At 38.4% G+C, this 23585-nt stretch overlaps 1 protein-coding gene across 1 annotated transcript in view; it reads left to right on the top strand.

Moving 5' to 3' along the window:
* Positions 1-23284, top strand: part of LOC134563370 (meiotic nuclear division protein 1 homolog) — a 30783-nt gene extending 7499 nt beyond the window's left edge. Inside the window, exons 5-8 of the mRNA XM_063421255.1 lie at positions 10723-10797; positions 12587-12669; positions 13118-13149; positions 23211-23284. Of these exons, the coding sequence (XP_063277325.1) occupies positions 10723-10797; positions 12587-12669; positions 13118-13149; positions 23211-23284 (264 nt within the window). The remainder of the gene's footprint in view (positions 1-10722; positions 10798-12586; positions 12670-13117; positions 13150-23210) is intronic.
* The last annotated feature ends 301 nt before the right edge of the window (positions 23285-23585 follow it).

Here is a 23585-nt window from a genome sequence, read left to right as displayed (position 1 = left end):
TGGACATTTTGTGCTGTTCCTTGTGCTTACTTCAACATACTCATGACCAAGAGACTTGAGAGTTTCTGGCATTTTTTTCTCCCACTAAGCATTGCACTGGGCCAGTGTTAGTAAGATAGAAAGGATTAGCTGATGTTTCATTCCTTAAATCCCTGCCCTAGGGTTGGTAAAAGGAGGGATTTTCACTTCCCATGACTCGTATATTGAACCAAAGGGAGAATCTGAACTGGGTATATCCTGGCTCACATTTGCGAGCTAGTTTGAAAAAAAAAAAAAAAAAAAAAAAAAGAAAGAAAAAACCCCAACAACCCAACTCCCCCCCCCAGCCAGGAATGAACTTGTTGAAATCAAGTTACTTCATATTTATTAAATTGTTTGTACTAATGGGCATTGAAATATGAAAAGTGAAAGAATTTATTCTGGTAAAAAAGCAATGAAGGGAATTCTGCATTAGTAAATGCTTAGGAATGCACATTGTTTGAAAATAGTTAATGGAAAATAATATTCATATTGTGAGTAATCTGGCTTGAATCTTCCTGAAGATATTTGACAACATAAGTAAAAGGAGAGAAACTTTGTTTAGACTGCACACAAAAAAATTTTGAGTTCTAACCATCAGAAAGTTCTTTCAAGATGCAGCTTGGTTTATTTCTATCCTTTTGGATATATTTTCCTCCTTAAATACTGTGACTGGAAAGTTGCTGAATAAATCTGCTTGAGACCACTGACTGAAGTTCAGGAAACTTCTGCTGTCCCCATTGTTCCAGTGTGAGCAGCCTCCTCCTTCATCCAATTAACTCACTCAATTGTCAGGGTATTTCCACACGGTTTAGAGGTTGATTCTGGACTGCATTTAAGTACAAGTACTCAGCAATGGCTGGCTAAAAGTAACCAATCCTGAACTGAGGTGCAAATCCCTGGAGATGACAGATGTGCAGTGAGGGGTAGCAGGCCTGATGGGGCTTGGAGTTGGGTGATGTTGCTGAAGATACTGGACAAGTTTTGTGCCCCAGATGGAGCTTTGCATCAGCAGGGAGAGCCTGTGGGACCTAGTTCTGTGGAGCAAGCTTTTGGTGTTGCTTTGTAGAAATGTCATCAGAAGATGATACAGCATCAGCTTTCAGCAGAGCTCCTCACAAACCTCAGGTCTCTGTTGCAGTTTTCAGCCTCTGATGGTTCTGAATGCAGGGTCTGAGTGTTTTGGGGGTTTTTTTTGCCTCTCAGCAGCGATGAGCTATTCATAGAAGTACATGTGCAACACCTTTGGAATCCATGGCTTAATGCTTTTGATAGAACAGTTCATTTTTGGAGTGTAATATTTTCACATTATGATCCATTGAAAAGCTGTATTCAGTGTGTTTTTAAAAATTCTTTGTCTATTTATAGAAAAAAAGGACTTGCAGGCATAAAATGTCTTAAGGTTCATCATGATCTTAATCTTTGCTGTAATGCATTTAGAAAGCTTAGCACTATCTTATTCATATATTTTTTATTAATTTTAAGGAGTAGATAGCATGGTTAAAGAATCATCCTCTAAACCAGAGAAGTATGTCAGAACATTTGCAACTAATGCGTGTGACTTGTGTTAGGAATTATTTATTTAGACATTTTTCTCATTCATTAATTTAGACATATGTATGTTTACAACTGAATTTTATTAGGTTGCAATAAATGTAATAAATTGTTCCTTTCCAAGAAAAGTAAAATTTTGATTGCTGAAGAGGTCTTTCTTTTAATGCCCATTATAAGCCCTTGAGCAACATGGTCTAGGCAGATGTGTCCCTGCCCATGGCAGAGGGACTTGGGACTGGATGGTCTTTAAGATCCCTTCCAACCCTTACCATTTTGTTATTCTGGAATATGTAGGCAGGATCCCAGTGTGTTGACTGAGCTGTTAGAGCAGTCTTCCCATATGCATGCTGGGCCTCCTTTTTTCCCCTCTTATTTGAGGACATGTCATTTAGCTTTCTACTTAGTTAGTTAGTTAGTTATTCTTCCTTGGATTGCCCTGACCATTTTGATAGTCTGCAGCCCCAGTAAGCTGGATGATTCCATTCTGTGCTGGCTCACTTTTTTTGTTTTTCTCTTGCATAGTAATTACTCTCCCAACAGAGACAATTAGTGATCCCTCCCATCTTCAACCTTCTGGCTTTCACTGACCTGTACATTTTATTTGAACTGAAGGACTAGACTCATAAAGAAATGGCCTACTGCAGAGCTGGTATGGTATGACTAACACTTCACACCATCGAGGGGGAGCTGTAGCAATAAGGGCAACAGGCTGAGAATTTGCATCATTTAAACATTGTGAATATATTGATTATGTCTATGCCTGTTTGTTTGTTGATCCTGTAAGGCTTATTCCCTCTATAAGTCTCTTGGAAAATGCTAAAAAAATTTTATTAGAATAGTCCACGATTCTTGTTACATCTGCATCTTGCACTTGAAAAATGGTAATATCATAAAATGGTTCTGCATTTACTAAGTCCTAAAATGTCCATCAGAGAAGACTGTTCTAATGCAGTAACTTATTAGAGCCTTCTAGAATTACGTTTTATGGCATGCTACAGAGCCCTGGAGAGTATGCTTAGTTACTACTGTCATGGCAGATTTCTGAAAATACAGTGCTCTGGAGGTTTCTGTTGGAATTAAGGAACTTCATAATTTGGTGTTCGTTAGTTGAATTTTATGCTTTTTCTTTTACTTGCTGTTAACTTGTAACTAGCTTGATGGCAACTGTGAAGTGTAGGCTTTCCTTCCTTCTTGATGAGCAGAAGGTTTTGGCATAATTTAAGTGTTGCCATGAGAGTTTCCTAGTTTGCTGAGCGTTCATATTAAAGTAGAAGTGTGCACCTTCTCATGCTCGTTTCATGTAAACCACAGTTATGTTTTGTAAACATTATCATTGTTTCACATTCTTCTCCTTGGAGAGGAATGGTTGTGTGACAGTCGCTTTGACCAATGTGGTTGAGAGGTGGGAATACCACTCTCCAATCCATGGTCACCTTGCTAAAAGTATATAATAGGAAGTAATAAACAAAGCGGGGATTCTCCCCTGCTGCTTTCTGCTCTCCCAAATTCCTGACTCCGTGTGTCTTTTCGAGCGAGGCTCACAGCGACATTTAAGAGCAATTTTTTTTAAAAAGCTGTGTCTGTAATAACTCTAAAGATTTTAACGTAGGTTTGAAGGAGGATTCCTACTATACTGAAAAGGATATATGGATATTCATTCTGATATAATGCAGAAAAACCACTAGGTTTTTCAAACAGGGTTGTCTGTGACACTGAATTTTTTAGGTAATAATCATCACACAATTTACCTTTTTGAAGAGGTTTGCATTCTGGCTGCTGGCTCCATTCCTGGCATTGCAGTGAAATTGTTAATCTGAAATGAAAAGAAATGGGAAATAAAAACACGACTCTCACTGCAGAAGCCCAGTCAGGTCTGGCAGAGACACGGCCCTACACATCTCCCGTGCCCCATGGTCAGCATGGCAGATGGAAATGACAGTCCAGCAGATCAGTAGAAAACCAGCATCCCAAGAAACTTTAAAGGCTTAAATGTTCTGTGCTGTCTGGAAGTTTGCCTCTACTGTAAGGCCAGGAGCTTCCAGTCTGGTAATATGCAGCCAATACTACTTTTAAAGCTGGATTTGATGGAGACAGTGAGTTGTAGTCCTATTTAATTTGAACTTTGTCTTTCACCTTAAAATCTTGTAATTCAATTAATATAGCATATTTTCTTTTAGGAAATCAGCATGCATGCAGAAATGAACTACCTGTAAGCAGTTATAGAAGTCTCATTTCATAGAATTTTCCTCTTCTGAAAGGAATAAAATTAAAAGCAACAACAACAAAAAACCCAAACAAACAACCAAAAACCCCAAATACCCCAGAGTATAAACCCAAAATGTGTTATTTTGATGCAGGGAGGCTTTAGAGGAAAAGGTCTTACTGAGCAAAACAGCTCATTATTTTTGAACACATGGTAGTTCCATGAAAGACTCTTCTTTGTATCAGGGATTGGAGATGACTTGGTGATCTGTCTAAGCATTACTTAAAAATGACAAAATTGGCATAAAGAATGAGTATGTAAAACTGCTGTCAAAACTCTGAAATTTGATAGATGTATTTTACTGAGGTTTTTTATTTTACTGATATTATCTCAGTGTGGAATTTGGGCATTTCTAAAAGTCTGTGGAATTAAGTTTGATTTGGTTTTTAAAGTCTTTAAGCAGAATGTGAGCTTGGGGAATATTGGATGACTATTGTGTTTTAACTGGTGCCTGTCTACTTAGTCCCTGAAGGCATTGTCAGGTCCAGCTGCTTAGGATAGCAGTCTTTAAAAACTCTTTAGGGAAAACTTAAAACTTCTCTTTGTTATCTCCCTTTCTTTCTAAGGGGAAATACTTTTCTATGTTCTTCCTGCCTTGAACAGACCTGTTAACTACCACCTTGGACTTTGTAGGTTTTTAAAATACTCTAATATGCAGTAAGCTTATTAGGGTATTTAATCATATCCTTCATGTCCAGGTATGAAAATTTTCTGTGATTCTGTCAGTCATGTGGATGCCTTTTGAAGTTCTTTCAGCTTTCCTTATTAGATTGCTTGCATTTGTGAAAAAGTGTTGAATGAGGTGTTTCAGCTTTTTTTTTTTTTTTTTTTTTTAGTTTGGAGTTTGCTTAGTTTGATTGGGGCATACTTGATATTTGTGTCGAGTAGACAGCCATCTGTCCCTCAGGACTCTGAAAAGTCTATGCCAACTCTGGAAGCAGCCACAGAAATTCAGTTCTTTCACTGAGCCTGCACCACTGTTTCTTTCACCTTTTGTCTTTTAAGGAGGTTGGCCCCGAGCAGTTATTTTTTGTTGCATAACCACTACTTATCAAATGGTGTTGCAAATGAATGAAGCAAAAACAAAAGCTCTTGGCAAGACTTTTTCTCTAAGTAAACTTAAGTATTGTGGCAAATCTAAAAAGATGGAAAATAATTTAATTAAAATACTTTTAATGTAGAGGGATTTGCTGTGTAGTAATATTTTTTAAATAATTGCAGGTAACATCAGGTTTGTACATGGATGTGTGAAGGCTCCTGTGGAGGGGGAATTTCTCATTTGTTTCTTTTGAATACCCCACTTTTATTGTATTTACAAAAAAAAAGACTCATCTCATATTCAACATTGCCTGAGAACAGAGCCATGCCTAATTTACTGTATGATGTTTCATCTGTATGCTTGCTTAGAGTAGTACTTTAGAAAGCAGTTCTGCATTTCAGTGTGCTGCCCTCTGGGATTTTTCTCCCTCTTTAAGTTTTAGTCAACAGTAATTGTTAAGTGATTTCTTTTAGTAATGTTCTGTGCCTTTTAACACAAAGATCTGTTTTCAGTATATTCAGATTGTTCTTTGCCTGTTGATCTTTGCATTTTTCCTGTCTATGTATTATTAGTCTGTTTTTAGCTTCAATTTTTGTTATATTTCTTTAAAATCTAGAGGAATGCTTTGAAGTACTTTCTCTCCATACCTTCTGTCAATTCTACTTAAGTTTTTCAGTAGTTAGTTTTCACATAGAAGAAATACTCCTATCTACTGCTTAATGTTACCCTGAACCTCTTGAATTGCTTTTGTTTAAGCCAAAAACAAACTAGCCTTGTCTTTAGCCTGAAACAAAGCACAGTGAGCTTCAAACCCAAAGCAAATAACTTTGCAAGTTATAAATAATTTAAAAATTGATGCATTTAATTCTTCTGTAGTGCCGCAGTGAGTGACGCTCACAAGAGCAGTAGTCTTTAACACCATTTTTGGTTGAGTGTTTGGCCGAAAGAAAACCAAACAGATGATATTTCTCTTTCAGACCATAATGATAGTGGGCTAACAGCTGTGAGCACTCTTGATGGTTAGCATGTGAGACCTTAGCTTGATTCTTGCCCAATGAACATACTTAGGGGCTGGGTTTGCATGGGTTATACTAGGTTTGTAGATATTTTAATATGCTGGTGAGACAAGCTACATGTTTGGTGGGATACTGGTGGTTAGAGTGGTTAAAAACAGGGAATCAGAAGGCATAGGACCAACAAAAAACTTTTGCTGGAGAAAAAAACCATCGTTTTTTATTCTAGAATAAAAGTCTATCAGGCAGGTTTTGAGAAGGAATGGAACTGAAACCTGCTGCTGTTGTTCATGGGGGGGGGTTTAAACATTCCTCTTCCAAATGTACATCAGCGTCTTGCTGAAGTGGAGCCCTGGTATTAATGCTTTCATATAGATTATAAATTATGCGTGTATGTCTAATCTGTGTTCTTTGATACAAACCAGAACCCAAGTTCTGTGATGGAACTGGTGGTTATCATCAGCACATCGCACTTTGCACACCCAATCTGCCACATACATCTATGGCTCAACATTGTGACTCCTTTGCAGAGTAGGAAAAATCATCCTTTTGGGGGACTTTGGATTGAATTAATGTCTAAGGCTAGTGGCTATTTAATTGATCACACCGGTCTGTAAAACTAAAGAAATTGTTCCCCAACTCTCCTATTTTGTAAATGCTAGTTACTTTCTTCATTAAACTGTCTTCTTGCAGGCTCCCACTGTGTTTTGAAAACAGGAAAATGCTTTTGTGGAGAACATTTTTAACTTCTTAATTTTGAATTTAGTCTCCTCTCCTTCTTCTTTCCCCTAGATGATGTTTTTGCTGCTTTCTTGTATCTTGCTTAATCATGTGCTCATTCAGAGCAGTCAGATAGGAGATAAGAAACTTTGTAGTGGAGTAGAATCTCTCTGTACTTCTTCTCCACACCTTGTCAGCTTGTGGCAGAAGGTTTTCCCTGTGTCAGCCCAGACATCTATCTCACAAAACATAGAGGGGACACAGTATCTTTATCTCTGGACCAGCCTCTGCTGTTCGCAGGAGTCAGATTTCTCTGAGAGTGGTTAATGTTCTTGAGAAATTGTTTGCCAGTTCCCCTGAAAAATGTCCCCAAGGTTGCTCCAAGGATTGAAATATTCCATCTACTACTGTGCTTCTTTGCAGTCAGGCTTTTCTACAGCTGGTGAGTGGGAAAGTAAGTCACTGTATTTGTCTAGATGTGGTCCTCTGCTGTCATACATACACAATGTTTGCAAATTCTGCTTTTTTTTTTCTTTTAATGCCCTATAACCTGTCATTTGCCATTTGTACTTAGGTTTCAAAAATATTGTATCGTTTATCCATCCTTCTTCCGACTCCTTTGTCCTTGCTGTCTTTCCTTCTTTCATTGTAGTTATTTTCAGCTGTGTTCCTACCTCTCTATCCAAGCCTTTCTGCTTCTCCCATAGTCATAGATTCTTTGTACAAACCCTGACCATCTGTTCCTCACCCTTTGAATCCTTGTCCTGTGTTAGGGTTTTTTCATTATCATGCCTCCTTCTGCTATTCCTTTTCTTATCCTCATCTTTTGTTTGTTGTCATAGAGGATAACCAACATGACTTCAAAAAAATACACAAAGAGCTGAGGTGTCATTTTATTTTGTAATTTTTTTAATGTGAAATAATAATTAAAGAATAATTTAAAAATCAAAAAAATACCCAAGCAATTAAAATCTGTGAGATAAGAAAGTAGTATTTTAAATAAGATTGTGTAAAAATCATCTTTGCTTTTAGTCAAAGGAATGTCTTCTAACCTCATGGCATGGCAACCTTACGTGTTGTATAGGGCTGAATCTAAGAAATTCCTTTATCTCCCACAGTTTGTCATTAGTGTCTCTTGCATTATTAAATGATATGGAATATATAGGATAAAGAAAATTATAAGATGCCTTATCGGGTGCTTCCAAGCTGGAAACCAGCTTTTATGATTTGCACTGCCTTGAGAGCTCCTTCTGTACATCCATTTTAGAGAAAGCAGAAACATTCCTTAAGAACTAGTGAGTATGAAAAAAAAACCCAGAGAAAGTGACACCTTTATGACCTCTCTTGCAGAGAGCATTGGCTTCTTTGCACTTGCAGTATAGGGGTCTAGATAAGCTCCTTGGCTTCTGTACCTCCTCTATGTTTTTTGTTCCAGAAAAATCCTGTGTTCAGAGATGCCAAATGACGTGCTCTGGGGTTTGTCTTCCTTGGACTTTGTGAACTGCAAACTGCACACTGCACCTAAGTACTTACCCTCTTCTGAACTGTATACCTCTGTTTAGTATGGCATCGTGTGGGGACTAACACACCTACTCTTTTAAGAATTTTGTGGAAAGCCTGAAAGGAGTAGTCTTTGACTATCCACCAAAATTAAGATGTTGGTGACCTTCAAGCCCCATAGTGAAACCTACACTGCCTCTGTGGCTTACCCGCACTGAGAGCAGCAAGTAAACAGCTGAACAGATTTTTCCTCAAATTATGTCTTAGCATTAGTATAATTCCTATATCAGTTGAAGAAAATGAAAACATTCTTTTAGAAAGGAGACTTTCTTGTCTGTATGCATGCTCACACATGCATGAACAGAGTAATTATTTTTAAAAATGGAGCTGTAAAAGGAACCACTAAACCCAGTGTGCTGCAGTTGGGCTGTATCCTAATCTTTATGGACCACCAGTATGGAGTTTTGTTTTACTGTTATGACTGATCTCCAAGACTTGGCAGTAAGCTCTGCCTGATATTTATCTGTGGATGTATGGCTGGAAAAGCAGGGACATGTGCACAATCCTGCTCTTAGCCTAAAGGATTAGTAGAAGCTGAAACGTCCTTGAACCATTCCTTAGATGGGATAAGGAGGAAGTAAAGTTTGGAGCAATAGCTATAACAGGATGCTAGACAGGATGTGTTGACCATAAGTTGGAGAAGGCTCACAGCATCCAGCCGCGTGGACAGAGCTTCTAAGCCAATTATGTATACTGCAAGGACGCGTGAACACTATGGTTTAACCAATGATGTTCAGAGTTAGGTGCATGATATGCTTAGCACAGTATAAATGTAAGCCAAATAGCTGAATAAACGAGCAAGATTTTTTAACTCATATTGAGTGCTGTCTTGACTCTGGCTGATTCCCGGCAACATTTATCATACATTTGCATTTAATATTCTAAAAATATGGACCAAATGTTATCACCGCGAGGCCTAACCAGAAATGAGACTGGGGAGACAGATCTGGGTGGACAGAGCACACAGGGCAGAAGACGAAGTTTATTTACAAAAACCCACTTTTATACATTTCCTATGAGGCCTGTGGATTGGAGGATGGAATTCCCACCTCCCCACCACATTGGTCAAGGGGACTGTCACACAGTCTTGTTTGTCCCAGCATGGAATGTAAAAACAATGGCTATGTTTGTGGAACATAGCTGGTGTTTACATTAAAAGAACGTGAGAAGGTACAGACTTCTCCTTTAATATGAACTCTCAGGCAGCTAGGAAAAAACCTCATGGCAACAAAACGTTAGTTTAAATTGAAATTGAGAAGTGATTATAACTCCATAGGAGTTCAGTATGTGTTGCATAAATGCATTTATATCAGCTGCACAATATAAACCGTGTAGTTAAATTATCAAGGCTGGGGATTGCAAGAAATATTTGGGAATGCTTTTGCACTCAGTGCGATCCTCAGTGAGAAAGGGAATGCAGAAGTGGAGGATTCATGTGGGGAATTTTGGGGTAGGGCAGAGTAAAACCTGAGCTCTGACAGCTGTTCTTTTCACAATTAGTGCGATATACTGATACACTAGTTGGTGCTCAGAACATTTTAAAACTAAAACTAAGGGTACTTAAAAAGCATCCTATTGTTTCTTTTTCTTTTTTTTCTTTTGTGTTGGTTTCAACGCAGTAACTGGTTTTCAAACCGTATTTTCTTAGATTTTTTTTTTCATTCTCATTCATCTCATTTAATATTTCAAGGTGCTTTGTCTGATGCTGAGTATGGTGTCCCTGAGGGTCAAGTCATACTCCTGCTCAGCTTAAAAATTTCCAAAGTATCTCTGGAAAACTGCCAACTGAACTGGAAAGGCCTGGTTCAAGATGGGTGGCAGATTAATGGAGAGAGATCTCTCTTGGCAAATTATTTCTCCTGATGTAACAGAAAAATGGAAGGATTATTCACACCAGCCCTGTGAGATTCCTCTGCCTCAGGCCTGAAGGAAGTGATCTCTGTGAGGTCTAGTAGTGCAAGGGCCACACAGTAAAAGGGGGCCACAGCTTTAAGTGCCTTTGAACAGAGGCTTCTTTTCATCAGCATGTAAAAGGGATTGGGGCCATGCCAGTGGCATACCAGACTTAGGGAACACCGGTATCCACATCTGAGCAGGTGGACCTGCTACAGCTTTTGTCACTGCTTCCATTGAATAGGGACAGCTGTAAAAGGACCAAAGGAAATCATCAAATCCAAAGCCTCCATGTTACGGGGTCCTTTGCATAGACATGCCAGATTATGCTATGAAATAGGATTTTAGTCCCATGCTGAACATGTAGTATATAACAAGATTATGTGCCGTGGGAATGAAAATTTCTCAGACTTGAAGTTGCCTCCTGTAATTCTTATCTGTGGTTCAGAGCCCCAGATTTATATTTGGGCACTTTTGTATTTATTTTGTCTTTATTACATAAGTTATAAATGTATTTTAATTTTTTTTTAAAAATATGTATTTAAAAAATATATATCCACTTGTTTATTTAAATACATTAATATGTATGCACATTTTATAGCTTTGTTTAATATGTTACTTTACTGAAAAAGTTTGATTTTGTTCTTTGTTTTCTTTATCAGTTTGCTGAAATCAGTCAGAAAAAAGAGGCTTTACAAAAAAGCATTGAGAAATCAAAAATTGGACGTGAAGATACTGTAAGTTGCTTTGGGGGGAGATAATCCTACAAGGAAATAGTGCTACGAGTATGTGCTTCTTATAAATATTAATGTAGTACTTCCAGGTATTTTCAGATTTAAAAATATCTTAAAACTTGAACTACCCAGAGGCGTGTACCAAAGTTGCCAATGGTTGCTGAACTGCCAAATCTGGTAACTACAAACTTAGATGTTGGTTTGGTTATTTGTAATATAGATTCCTAAATTACTGTTCTGAGCAGCCATGGAAAGCCCAGTGCTCTTTGCATGCTGAAGCTGTTAACGCTGCAAGAAAATATCTAGTTTTCATGCTTGTCATAACCAACATACTATTTAGAAATACTTCATATGGTATTCTAAGTTGCTGACTTGCCTTGAGATGTCTAAAGTGATTAAAACCTCCAGTAAAACAGGGATAGCCAGAAGCTTTCAGGAGGAATTGAATTTTGTAGGAACGTGGCAAATCTTCAAATCCAAACTGTTTTATAGAAACACTCTAGGTTTTCCCTATGTATGTGTCATTTATCTAGTAAGGAATAGAGTGAACCTTACCATCAAACTCTGTTAAAGTTGCAGTTCCACAAATTCAATTAAAACCTTCTTTTTTGCTGTATCTTTAATTGGGATTCTTCATTCATTCATTTGCAACAGACTGTAATCAGGAATCATAGACAGGTTTTTCACATACTTGAGCTTGTCATATTTCCAAACAAACTGTTTCAGCCTTGGGCTTCTCCAGCATGTGACCTGCCCTACAGAAAGCTATTGGTCTGGAAATCCTGTTCTGGCTGATGTTTCCAGCATTTTGGTTCCTGATTATACATCAGGAAGAAGCCTTAAAAAATCTAGATTGCAGTGTAGGTCTCCAAGCAGCTCACCTCCATACCTTAGCATCTGGAAACTTTTGCTTTCCATTCTGCATTTTCAGAACATACTGAATCCAAACTGTTGGCAAAAGCACTGGGAATATGGAAGTTTGGGGAGGGAAAAAACCCAACAACCTTAAACAAAACCCCAAATCCACAAACACCTTAGACTGCTGGGTTACCACACAGATTGCCAATGGTAAAATCTTGGTGACTTACAATCTCATGCAATCTGGCTCTTCCAGGCTACCCTAGCTTGAATTATTTGAATATCAGCCAGTTCCAGTGTTTGTCTGTAACTACAGACTGAATTAGAAGTATGTGCTGAGCTGGCTGTGGGAGAGCTCATGTTGAGTCAGCGTCTGCAGATTCTTATTGATTGATAGAATCTTTGAGGTCAATATTGTGTACAATACCATCAAAGACTACCATGCCATAAATATCTGAATTTATTTTCAAGACTATTGCTCTTAAATGATGTGGAAAAAGAAAGGAGACAAATAAATTCAGAGAGAGTTCATAAACAGCATCTCAATATGTGGAAGGGTGGATGGTAGGTTTTTCTGTAATGCCATCTTTAATTACAAGACTAGCACTCCTAAATACTGCTTAACCTTTAAGCCCAATAATTAAGAGATCTCTTTGGAGTTTGTTAAACCATGGTTCAAAGGTTGTAGAAAATTGTTCTTTTGTTGAGCCATTTTGGCCTTAATTTTTTTTTCCTTTCAGTTGGTATTCAGTATAATTTAGTGTCACTGAGGATTCTGTGTAATAAAAAAATGCTCAAGTGATTCATAGACAGAAAGCAGTAGTGCAAGCAGCTTTTAAATTTATATGTTTTTATATAAAATCATGCCCTTGTCTTTTGTGTGATTTAATGTTTGGGGTTTTTTTGTATCTCCCAACATCCTTTGAATCCTCAGGCAGAATGTGCAGCTCTGCTGAAGGAACTTGCTGCCCTTTGGCAGAAAAAAGAGCAGCTAAAGACTGAAATAGACAAATACAGGTGTGGAATTGCATTTTATTGAAATGGTATGCTCTGGCTCACCCCTGGAAAGTGTATGGTTTATCCCAAGTCTGTAACCTCCCCTGCAGTATCGTGTTTCTCTAACCCCATTGGCCCGAGAATCAATCCGCACCCACTTTGAATCTCCCTTTTAAGGGTGCAGAGGGAGCGGGCTCTCCCTCTTTGCTCTGGAGGCCTCTGGAGGCTCTGCACCTCTCCCCTTCCCTCTCTCCTTCCCTCTCTCCCCCTCCTTCCTCCCTCTCCCTCAGTAACCATGTTGCCTTCCTGGGGTCAGACTCCAAATAAATCCTCATCTAAACAGCACCTCACCAGCTGTCTGAAGTCTCCTTGCCTGTCTGCATGCGAATACCAGCAAACATAGGGCCCGGGGGGCCCCCGGTGATCCCTCCCTGGGGACCCCCCCCAAAACCCACACTGCAACATACAGGGAATGTGATCCAGATGTGGTTGAAGAGATGCGTAAGTTGTGTATTGTTTAAAGGGATCTTTTGCCTGGAAAAGCTTAAAATCTGGTACTCAGTGGCCAGTCAAAGAATAGCTGCTTTTCTTTTTAAAGCTGAGCAATACAAAACAGGTACACTAACCATTTCTTTTCATTTCTGTTCTATTATATATGAGGAGGTTTATTGATATTTACTCTGCCATCACCTGAGCAGTTAAGAAACAATCCTATAATTAAAATACTCTGATGCTCTAGAATTAACATCAGGATCATCCTTTCCAGAACCGTATTAATTCTATAACTTGTGCTGTACCCTAGAATGTGTGTGGAAAGAGGAGTCTCTGGCTCCTGTTTACCTTCAGTTCCATGCTGTTAAGACAGGTATCTTTCTCCTTACTTTGTCCTGCCTATTTCAAACATAAGCATTTCATTACAGACACTTAATTGTCACCTACACAAAAGTAGGTTATCACACTCTTGACTGACTGTACTGTCTCTGACATGCTGGATTTTGGTTGGAATTCCTAACTCTAATGGAATACAAGGAATGATGAATGACTAATACAGAATTTGGCACTGATATGCTCTTAATATTCTGATCTTTAGCATGAAAGATGAAAAGCATGCATGAAATTTTATTGAGTTTTCTCAACTGCAGCTTTCATGTTTTATTTATTAGGGTCTTACATTGCTACCCAAGCACAACTGCATATTCAAGTTGCTGTAATGCCAAAATGCTGTTGCAGAGTGATAAGAAACAGGCCTAGAACTTTTTCTGAATAGAGATGTGGCTAAATCTTCCTCCTTCCTTATTTTACTAATAAAGTCACAGCTTTAGAGCTGTTCTGAGAGAAAGCCAGGAACATAAACAGAGTTGGCAGCGCTCACCAAATTTGGACAGATATTATTTATTTTGAGGGGCTGCCACATTTTTTGTCAGCTGTGTTATCTTTCCCCAAGGATGTAATGGTATGCCGGGGAATAAGCAAACTTGAGACCTGAGGTTAGTTACTGTGCTGTAAATCCCTTGCTGCCTGCTCTCCTGAGGAGAAGACACATTCCAGCTGATTCCAGCTGTAAAAATGAATGAGGTTAGGCAGATACCAAGAGCAGAGGGATGTGTAGTGTCAGGTATTTTAACTGTGGAGGTACCCTTACAGTCAGCATCGCACAGAATGGTTTGAGAGCCTCTCTTTTGAAACAGTCATGGTGAGCACGTTCCTAAATAGGGCACAAGGGAGCAAATCACAGCTGCAATGCCAGGGCAAGCTGCATTAGCTGGCAAGAGACTAGTATCCTGGAAAGAAAGAGAGAGAGAAAGGGAAGGAATTGTAATACTTAAGTGCTTCAGTCATGCCCTTGTCTTTTGTCTGTATGTTGTGGGTTTGGGTTTTTTTTATCCAAGTGTATGGAAGCTCCATGTGAATTTCTGTGATGGAGGGATGAGCATTTAAGGGACTTGTGAGGTTAGCACTGTTGAGCTACCTGTAGGCTTCCCAGGGGAATATGCAGTAGTGTTTCAAAATTAATTTGTCCTTGAACTTAATTTTAAAAGTTTCTGCTTCATTATATGTTTTGTCAGGCATTGCTGCACTGGCAGTATGCATTGTTGCTGGCAGTGTATGAGTGAATAAATGGTGATGTCAGTTTTGGCGAGTTAATGTCCTTGTCAAAGCTGGATGGAAGTTAACAGGTTTTATGGCAGAGACAGAATGGGAAAAAAGGTTAAGGGGCATTTCTTCTGGTTCCAGAGTGCAGAAAAGTGCAAAGGCAAAAGTAAGAAGTCAGTAAAGAATCTCAGGCAGTGGAATGCATTCAGCTAGACATAAAAGTTACTGCTGCTGTTTGACAGAAAAAACCCCTTATAATAAAAGTTACTTATTCACAGAATTTCAAACTGCACGTGAGTGATACAATTTTCTACTTCTGTACAATTTAGATAACATGACCCTTGGGATTATTTTCAGTTAAATCACCTGAGCAGATTCCTAACTACCTTATTTTTGAGTCAGAGATGGCTGTTATGTCATGTAATCACATTCTTTTTAGCAGTTGAATCATTCAGTAAAATACATTTTGTAATGGACAAATTGTCATCTGTTTTCAGTGGCCTTCAAATTTGGTGAATGCTTTGCTGTGTCTTTTTAGTTGCTCTCTCCCTCAGCGGAATTTTGCAGAAACAAACCAATTGCACAGCAGCAAGCCTCAATAAAACATGCCTGTGCACACACACACACATATACCATTTTCAGGGTCAAAACAAAAGTTTGAATGATTCATAGCAAATACCTGAAGATTCAGCTAAAAACTGAACATCTGTATTTGCTTCCTGAATCTCATGGTGGGAAAGTCAAGCTTGACCATGTAACTAAATATATTATAATGCATATTCACAAGGGGGCAAATGGGAAAACTAATAACTCTGGGTTTTGCTGACTTCACTGTTTGTCCTTCTAGTGTCACTAACACGTTTTGCTCTGTTTTGGCTTAGTTTCCTTGGCTTTTGTATTAGAAGTACATTGCAGTATAAATTTTAATGCCTTCTCAAATTTACAGCATTTGAACAGAGAATTTGTATGTAACAAGTAACCAGACTAAATAGCAGAAGCAACAAGATTTAGGGACTGACCACTAGAGGAAGCTATGTAATAGTCTGGTCTTGTGGATATATTCAGATAATTCCATTTTACAGGAACGGTATTGTAAAAATGTATCTAGAACAGCAAAATATGTGGGTTTTTTTCTAATGACCTCTGAAGTTCAGAAGAGTTTGTCTTTGCTACTTGGTAATGTTGTTTAAGACATCTTCTGTGAGTTAGGATTTATTAATAAATTATTTTTCAAAGCTGACAAGAGTCATTTGAAGTAAAAAACCAAACAAACAAACAGTGGGATTTTATACTTTTCTATTAAACTTGTGATCCTGCTTCAGATGGTTCAGGACAGGATTATTGTTTCTCACCTTTGAAGGATGTCTATGTAGGCTGGAATATATTCTCATGGGAGAGCAGCCATTGTAGAGAGATTTGTCTCTTATGTCACATAGCATGTATGTATGCAGAGTTGAAGATGTGATGCTGCTAGATTCTCTAAAGGTTATGGTAGATGACAAAGCCACAGAGAATGCAAGCTTACAATAGTTCATAATTTATGCAAATTTTTATAAAGTCAACAGAAAAAGCTCCACCTAATATCAAGATTAACCTGCTGCATGTGTTTAATTCTTTCTGCCCACCGGAGAGAGGTGTTAGGGAGCTAATAAAATTTTTCTCATAATTAAATTTATAGAAAAGTTTGTCTGGCAATGTAAGTGTATAAATGGTAGGGACTTTACTTTGAGTTGCTGGTCAGCTTGTAATTGGAAACAGCTTAACACTTTCAGTGCTCACCGTAAAATAAACATTTCTAGAATTTCAAATTTCTTGTTCTTTCACTGCAGTAAGAGGAATGTTGGTTTATGCTTTATTAAAACATTGAGCTTTTTTTTTCACAATAGCCATGCTTTGTTACTGTGTGCCTTTGGATAGGGCAGCTCTCTCATAAATACTTACAAACTGACTGCAGTGACTCCTGTGTGGTATGATTGCTAATATTTTATGGGGCCTGGGATCTTGCCTGTCAGTATTCCTTTTTTATTTAGCATATTTTTAGAATGTCTGGTTACTGATAACTTTTATGTCTTAGGCTTTTACCTTTAAAACAGTTATCTGAACATGTCTAGGCAAACTGTTTTCTCAAAAATTTGCAAACTACCAGAAATAATATATATAGCAATTTTGGTGTCAATCTTTTTACTTTAGCTCTGTTTGTTTATAGCCTGTAACAAGAGAGGCGAGTGGTTCAAATAGATGCAATTCAAATTCCAAATATCCACATAGTTATTCTTTTGACTCTCTGAATGTGTGATTGTAGCATGAGCATGACGTGCTATGGAATGAAGTTTGAGCTATCCCAAACTGGGCCTCAGATTTGGGCCTGCTAGGCCTCAGATTTGGGCCCGTGTAGAAGTAGATAAACCTGTGGCGCAGTTAGAAATTAAGGTGTGTGCATGCTTTAGATAGGACAGTTAGAGTAGAATCACGGTAGCTGCCTTAAGCTAACTTGCATTCTTTCTCATGCTGAATGCCAATAGAAATGCACCTGCAACTGTAAATTATTTCACACTGTATAAAACCTGCCATTTCGAGAATAAAGGGGAGAATGTATGTTCTGACCATATTGGTTGTATCGTGCGTTGCTCTGTTCCAGCTTCCATATAATTAATAGAGACTCTGAGTTTGTGTGATCTCAGAGGCATCACTGCCAGTCCAGTTGAGGATTAGATTATTTTCTAAAACTAATACTTAGATGATTCTGTGAAAATAAATTTTGGTAAAACATTCAGACTTCACTGAATACCATGAAAATGTCATATTTTGCGTAATTTGTACTTGAAAATGTCTTTTTTTTCCTTTTAGGTCCTTCAAAAATTTCTAATTCTCGTGTTTCTAAACAATGAAAATTTCAGCTTGACAAACTGTTGTGAGGAATTGTCAGGGTATACAGACATATACAGAAAAAATCGTTCTGTATTCAGTTTTTTCATTCATCTTAATATCTGAAGGGTAAATGCTGAAAAGTTAATGTTGATTTAGCTACTGGATTTTTTGGAGTGCATAGTTTGGGGGGTGGTTGTTTTTGGTGATACACCCAGCTATTCTCTTATGTTCAAATCAATTTGAAAATATGTTACATATGCAGATATACTTCATGTTACAAAAACTTTAGTACCAAGTGTTAGATTCCTCAGGGGATTGTTACTATTACTGGGAATAGTTCCTGTTCCCAGAAGAGAAACAGTAGTGAAGAAATGAAATGAAGATTGGACTATCCTGGCCAATGGAGAGACTTTAAAATTAGTTGCATCAGTTTTACTCAAAATGCGTCAGACTGACAATAATTTACAAATGGCTTTAATGGATTGATGTTTAAAGATGGATTGTTGTTCAGAAATCATATCAGGTGGTTTAAACTAAAAATCCTTGTCAGCAATATCAGCTAATGAACTATTAAGTATCTATTTTTAAAAATTTAGTGTTTCCACTTGGAAAAGTGAAAGTCTACAAATAATTTTAAGCCTGGTCTAGGTGCCACCAAGATCAATAGCATACAGATGAAGCCTATAGAGAAAATGTTTTTTTAATCACCTTTAGTAGCAGTATGTTCTGTGGGCCTGTCATTGGTCAGAATTTAGGCTTCAGGCTCTGCCAGTGTTTGTGTGAAAGGCAAGCGAGCAACTTTCTCATGTTAGCCTGAGAAATCTAAAGGAGGAATTCAAACAAACCTTGGGAAGTGAGAAACCATCTGCAGCTGGTGTTTTTCCAACATGTTTACTGGAAAGAAATGTTTACTAAAGGGTGTAGATGCTGAATAACCAATCATGTTCTTTGTACCAAACTACTCTATAAAAGTAGAATTTAGAAGAATAAAGTTTGGTCTCATCTTTACCATCATGGAGAGTCATGTTGTTATTTCTGTGCCATCCGAAAACCATAACAACAATGTTCAGTTTGCAATTAGGAGGATGTTTCCTAGCTACTGACCATGGCCTGGCATCTGAGACATAAGCTGTGCTTTTTACAGTTTATGCAGCAATGCCATTAACAAAGGTCTGCAGTTAGAAATTAGTCATTCTGCTGATGTTAGACTTGTGTCTTCACTCATACGTATGTTAGTCTTAGTGGGGTAAACTAAGCTTTCTTTGGAGCAAATAAGACGCTTGAAAGTACATAGAAAATTAATAGTTATAAAAGCAAGAACTCCTTTGTTTAGTTAGTCTTATGTTACAGAGTATTGTATATTTAATATATTCATCTCCAGAGGATCTGGATGAGGATATGACAGGAAATAGACAATGGATGTATGTAACTTGCAGGCTATCTGCTACTAATCAAAACAAAACTGGAAACACAGGACATTATAGTGATGCTGCCCCAGGAGAAGTAGGAAAACATCTGTCACTGTGATGATGTCAAGGTGATGTTTCTGGAAAGTAAGGGCAACCTATGTGCAGAAGGATGGATACTTCTCTGCAGAAGGCAGTGGATAATCAGAATCATGGGAGGTTCACATACAGTTCCTATGGTAGTTGCCATTTTTCATCTTTGAATTCAGTCCAAGTGAATGCATATTTATTACAGGAATTCAAATCCGCTTAATGCACTTAATTTACCCTGACCAATTTCATGAGAGAGATTGGGAATCTTTGGGTTAATAATCCTCCCTGGTCTCTGAGAACAGTTGCAGCTGTTCCCTGCATTTCATGCAGAGGAGTTGCGGTCTATGCTGTAAAATTACTCCCTCGCCCACATGCTGAAGACTGCAGTTGTATTTTGCATGTATCTGCTAACACCCTACAGGCTGATTGGTGACTCTCCTTGATAAGGTGCTAATTCCCTCTGCAGTCATATGCCTTTTAAGTGAGGAAGTCCATACTATTTTCTTGTGGCATTAGTTGTGGTAGGTCAAAACTGGCACTGAAGTGTGTAAGCTTTATAAATACAATTAGCTTTTGTTATTCCAGGGAAGTAGAGGTTCCTGGAAGTCCTTAAAGTTATCCAGAAAATGCCAGAGTAGGATGTAGGAAATCAAAGAAAGCTACAGCTCTTTGTTAATTTCTACCAGCTCAGGTGGTTGTGGGCTGGTTCTGGCCATTGGTTTGTTGTTGTTTTGTTTCTTTTACTATAGCTACTGGAACTATAATATGTTGCCTTTACAGTCTGAATTTGAGTACTGTTCCATGACTGTATCCTTAGTGTTCCCTTAATATGTGTGAGACTTAAAAAGGTTTTTAGGAAGAACCTAAAGTAAATTTGGAAAATGTTTGTGAGGAGATGGTGGTGGTTGTTGCTATCACAATTGTTTTTTGCCCTGTGGAAATATTTGAGACTTCTACAGCTTTTGGCCATTCAGTTTTGGAATGAAAATAGGACTTTTACATCCAACCATCTCCCCCTTCCTGTGAAAAAAGTGAGAGAATCTGGGGGAAGAAGGAAAGAGGAGGCTGTAGGTCTGCAGTATGCTGAGAATGACTGTAGGGGCTTCCTGAGTCAGACTGGAAACATTGTGGCCTTAGAATGATTTGAGTCAATATATAATGCCTGTTGAAATTTGTTAGAAACACTGCTGTGCTGATGTTCTGTGCTGTTTGCCTTGACTCCTGACCAAGTGCTGTCCATTTGCTATAGAAGCTTCTTAGTGCACCTCTGACAGCTGTCCATGTGCCCTTTTGTCACCTCGACCTCCTGGCCTATCCAAAATAGCTGCATGTCACTGGTAGAATGCCACTTACCTGCATTGAAAAGCATGTTTCCAACCCACCCTCATTTTCTTTTTAGACATTTGCTGCAGCTGGACCTTCCTTACCATACCTTTGCTTTCCTCTGTGGGGATGGAGGGGATTGTCCCTGTGATAAGGACAATCATAGATGCTTGGGATAATGGTTCAGCTCTCAGAATCTGGGCTTTGTAAGTTCCCTGCACTTCTCCAGAGATACTTGGAATTGAGGGAAAAAAACTTTCATGAGGACTGGTCAAAATAACTCTCCGTCCTGTAGCCTTTCACTGTTTCGAACATATTTCCAGCTGTGTTTTGCTGACATAACAGACCAGCACTTCAAGTCTTGCTGCTCCTGGGCCTTGCATTGCTGTACATACAGTAGTTGCTTTTGTTCAGTTTTGGAAACAAAAATGCAAGCTTCCATTTTCTTTCTTAGAAAATGCCAAATGTGCCTGAAATTAGTCAGCAGAGGATACAGGTATGTGCCTTAACCAAATAAATGACTTGTATCCTGCAGGAATGGGAGTGGAAAAGTCTATTGGTCCATTGTCACACAGATAGGTGAAATAAATATGTAACATCCAGAACAAATTGATTGTTTTGCAGCTTCCAGACAGCAACTACATATATTGTCAGCCTGTATGCGGATGTATAGATACAGACTGTAACTAGAGCCTAATGATAATGAGAACATCTAGAAGCATCTGGAGAATGTTGCCTCCTCTATTGCTCACCTCTACTGCATATTTGGCCTTTCATTGTCTTGTGCAGATTCAGTACTGGAGCACTATTTAGTGGCTGCCAAAAATCAAGTTCAGTTAGAGCAGCTCTGGTGAGCAGGAGGATCAGAAGGACTCCAGCCGAGTTTGGGACTCTGTGGTTGTGAGGGTTTTGGCAATTAGCCAGTTGCTCTTAGTGCTGTTTGAGTTTCTCCTTTCTACAGCTTCACACAGTTGGTGTTCTGATTCTGCTTTGGAGTGTATATTTTTGAGTTCCCATGTTATTGCTGTCTTTAGATCTTGAGCTTTCTTTTTCAGTGCAGGCTATAAACCAACCTGGCTGTGTGATCCCCTGGAGCTAGAGAGCAGGCAGTCAGAAGTAGCATGACTTGGAGTTAGTTACACCCATACATAAAGTAGGTGTGTCTGGGGGGTATCTGCTTTACTACTCCTGCTTTGCCTCATCCTCCGTGCATGTATACATACAGGTGATGCAACCAATGAAAGTCCCTACAAGCAACTGTAAAAGAGTTCCAGAAAGCAGTGAAGGTGCAGATTTCTTCATTTCCATCAGTTCTTGTGATGGAGTTGCAAGTCTCTGGAAGATGCTGGCAATGATGCAGATGTGGCTGGTGTCTTCAGGAGATGCAGGTCCATAACTATCAAAGCCTGTCTCTTGTTCCTCTTCCAGGCATGGTATTGGTTGCAGCAGACACACAAGATCATGCAGTGGAATCATAGGCAAGACTTAAGACTGATCCCAAGGGACTTAAATCTTGCCTTCAGATAGCTAAATGTTCACCTGTAGCCATGAGACACTGGGGATTATATGTCTGTCTATCCATATCTGTTATAATGGGATTTCCCCATTATAGCTTCCTGCTCTCACTACCATATTTTCATTTCTAGCCATAACTCGATTTTAGGCAGTGACTGCCATTCTAACTTGTTGTCCAGCCTATGTCTGTTGTCACCTCAGCCTTTTCTTTGACAGAGGTGTGAAGTCACATTCTCAGAACACATGATCACGTGTATGTTTTGACACACATTATGGGAATACACAAGACAGAGAGTCAAACAGACTTGATTAGCATAGCTAGTTTGATAACCAAGATGCCATGGCAGGAACAAACAGAACTGTGAAAATTACAGGAGATGGGATTACACCTGCTTACGGGAAGAGAGAAGATTCAATCAACTTCTGCAAGCAAAGAATTGTTGTAAAATGCATGAGTTTTCTGTGTGATTTTTAACCTGATTATTGTAGTAGAAATTATTAACCTGTTTGAAATAGTATATAAGCTTTTGGGAAACCTGAGTAAAATCAAATTCTGATCACTGAATCAGTCTTCCTGTCTCTCAATCAATCACCAATACTCCTTGATTGTTTTGTCTCATGGAAACTACACAAAACCTGTTTGTAGTAATGGTAATTTACTGTTATGTGTTTAGTTCTGGAATGGTATTAAGGAACATAAGCCAAGTTTAATAGCCAGAAACAGTATTTTGTCTTAATTTCATTGAGGGGGTTCTCAAAGCCTGGAGACATTCCAGAGCTATATGATAAACTTTTGGATTGATATGATGGACTGCTGCCTTGTCATTTTCCTTATCTACATAGAGTCATGCATACCCATGTGATGGTTTGCTTATGTGTAGAGAGGATTATGAAATATTTTCCATCTCTGTTGTCTCTGGTATCTTCAGGCCATGCATCCAGTTCCAATCTTGGTGAAGACAATTAAGCCCCTAGGCAAGCCAAACTGGGGTTATTTTATTTTAAAATACACTTTAAAAACCTACAGTTGTTCATATGGTATCTTTTATGCTCTTTGCTCCTCTTTTTCTTTAACCTAACTTTGTGGTTGCTGGAATCTTAGAAGTGTAAAATAAGTGTTTGGAAGCAGTAGATTAACTTCCTTAAATTGTGTAGTTCCATAAAAATGACATCAAATAAAAATTTAGTCTCTGCCTTGAAACTTTGTGATGATTTTACTGTGATGTATGCTTTTATTGTTGTTGGTGTTTTTCTCTGTTTCAGGCCAAACAAACCAAGTGGCCAAGGAGGCAGCCAACAGATCTGGTGTGTATTGCAGTGACACAGCTTCACACTAGAACAGTTTCAGTAAAAGACCTACTCAGTTTTAAGAACTTTATATTTGATTGGGACTTGACATAGGATAGTCCTCACTTATGAAAACATAGAGAAATTTATTTTACTTGTAAAACTATTGATTCAACAAAAAGAATACATCTTCTCAGTTTAGTTACTGAGTATACTTCATATACCATAACAGATTTTTCCTTTTGGTGCTGTCTTGTACACTGTGTTAAATCCTGCAACTTGTTTCCTTGGATAAGTTAAAATCTCCTAAGATCAGGAAAGCAATAGAGACTGGAAATGGTGATGCCAAGG

Source organism: Prinia subflava, chromosome W (genome assembly GCF_021018805.1).
Source record: "Prinia subflava isolate CZ2003 ecotype Zambia chromosome W, Cam_Psub_1.2, whole genome shotgun sequence".
In the NCBI taxonomy this organism is placed as follows: domain Eukaryota; kingdom Metazoa; phylum Chordata; class Aves; order Passeriformes; family Cisticolidae; genus Prinia; species Prinia subflava.
The sequence above is the reverse complement of the archived record's forward strand: the minus strand, read 5'-3'. Positions and strand labels throughout refer to the sequence as shown.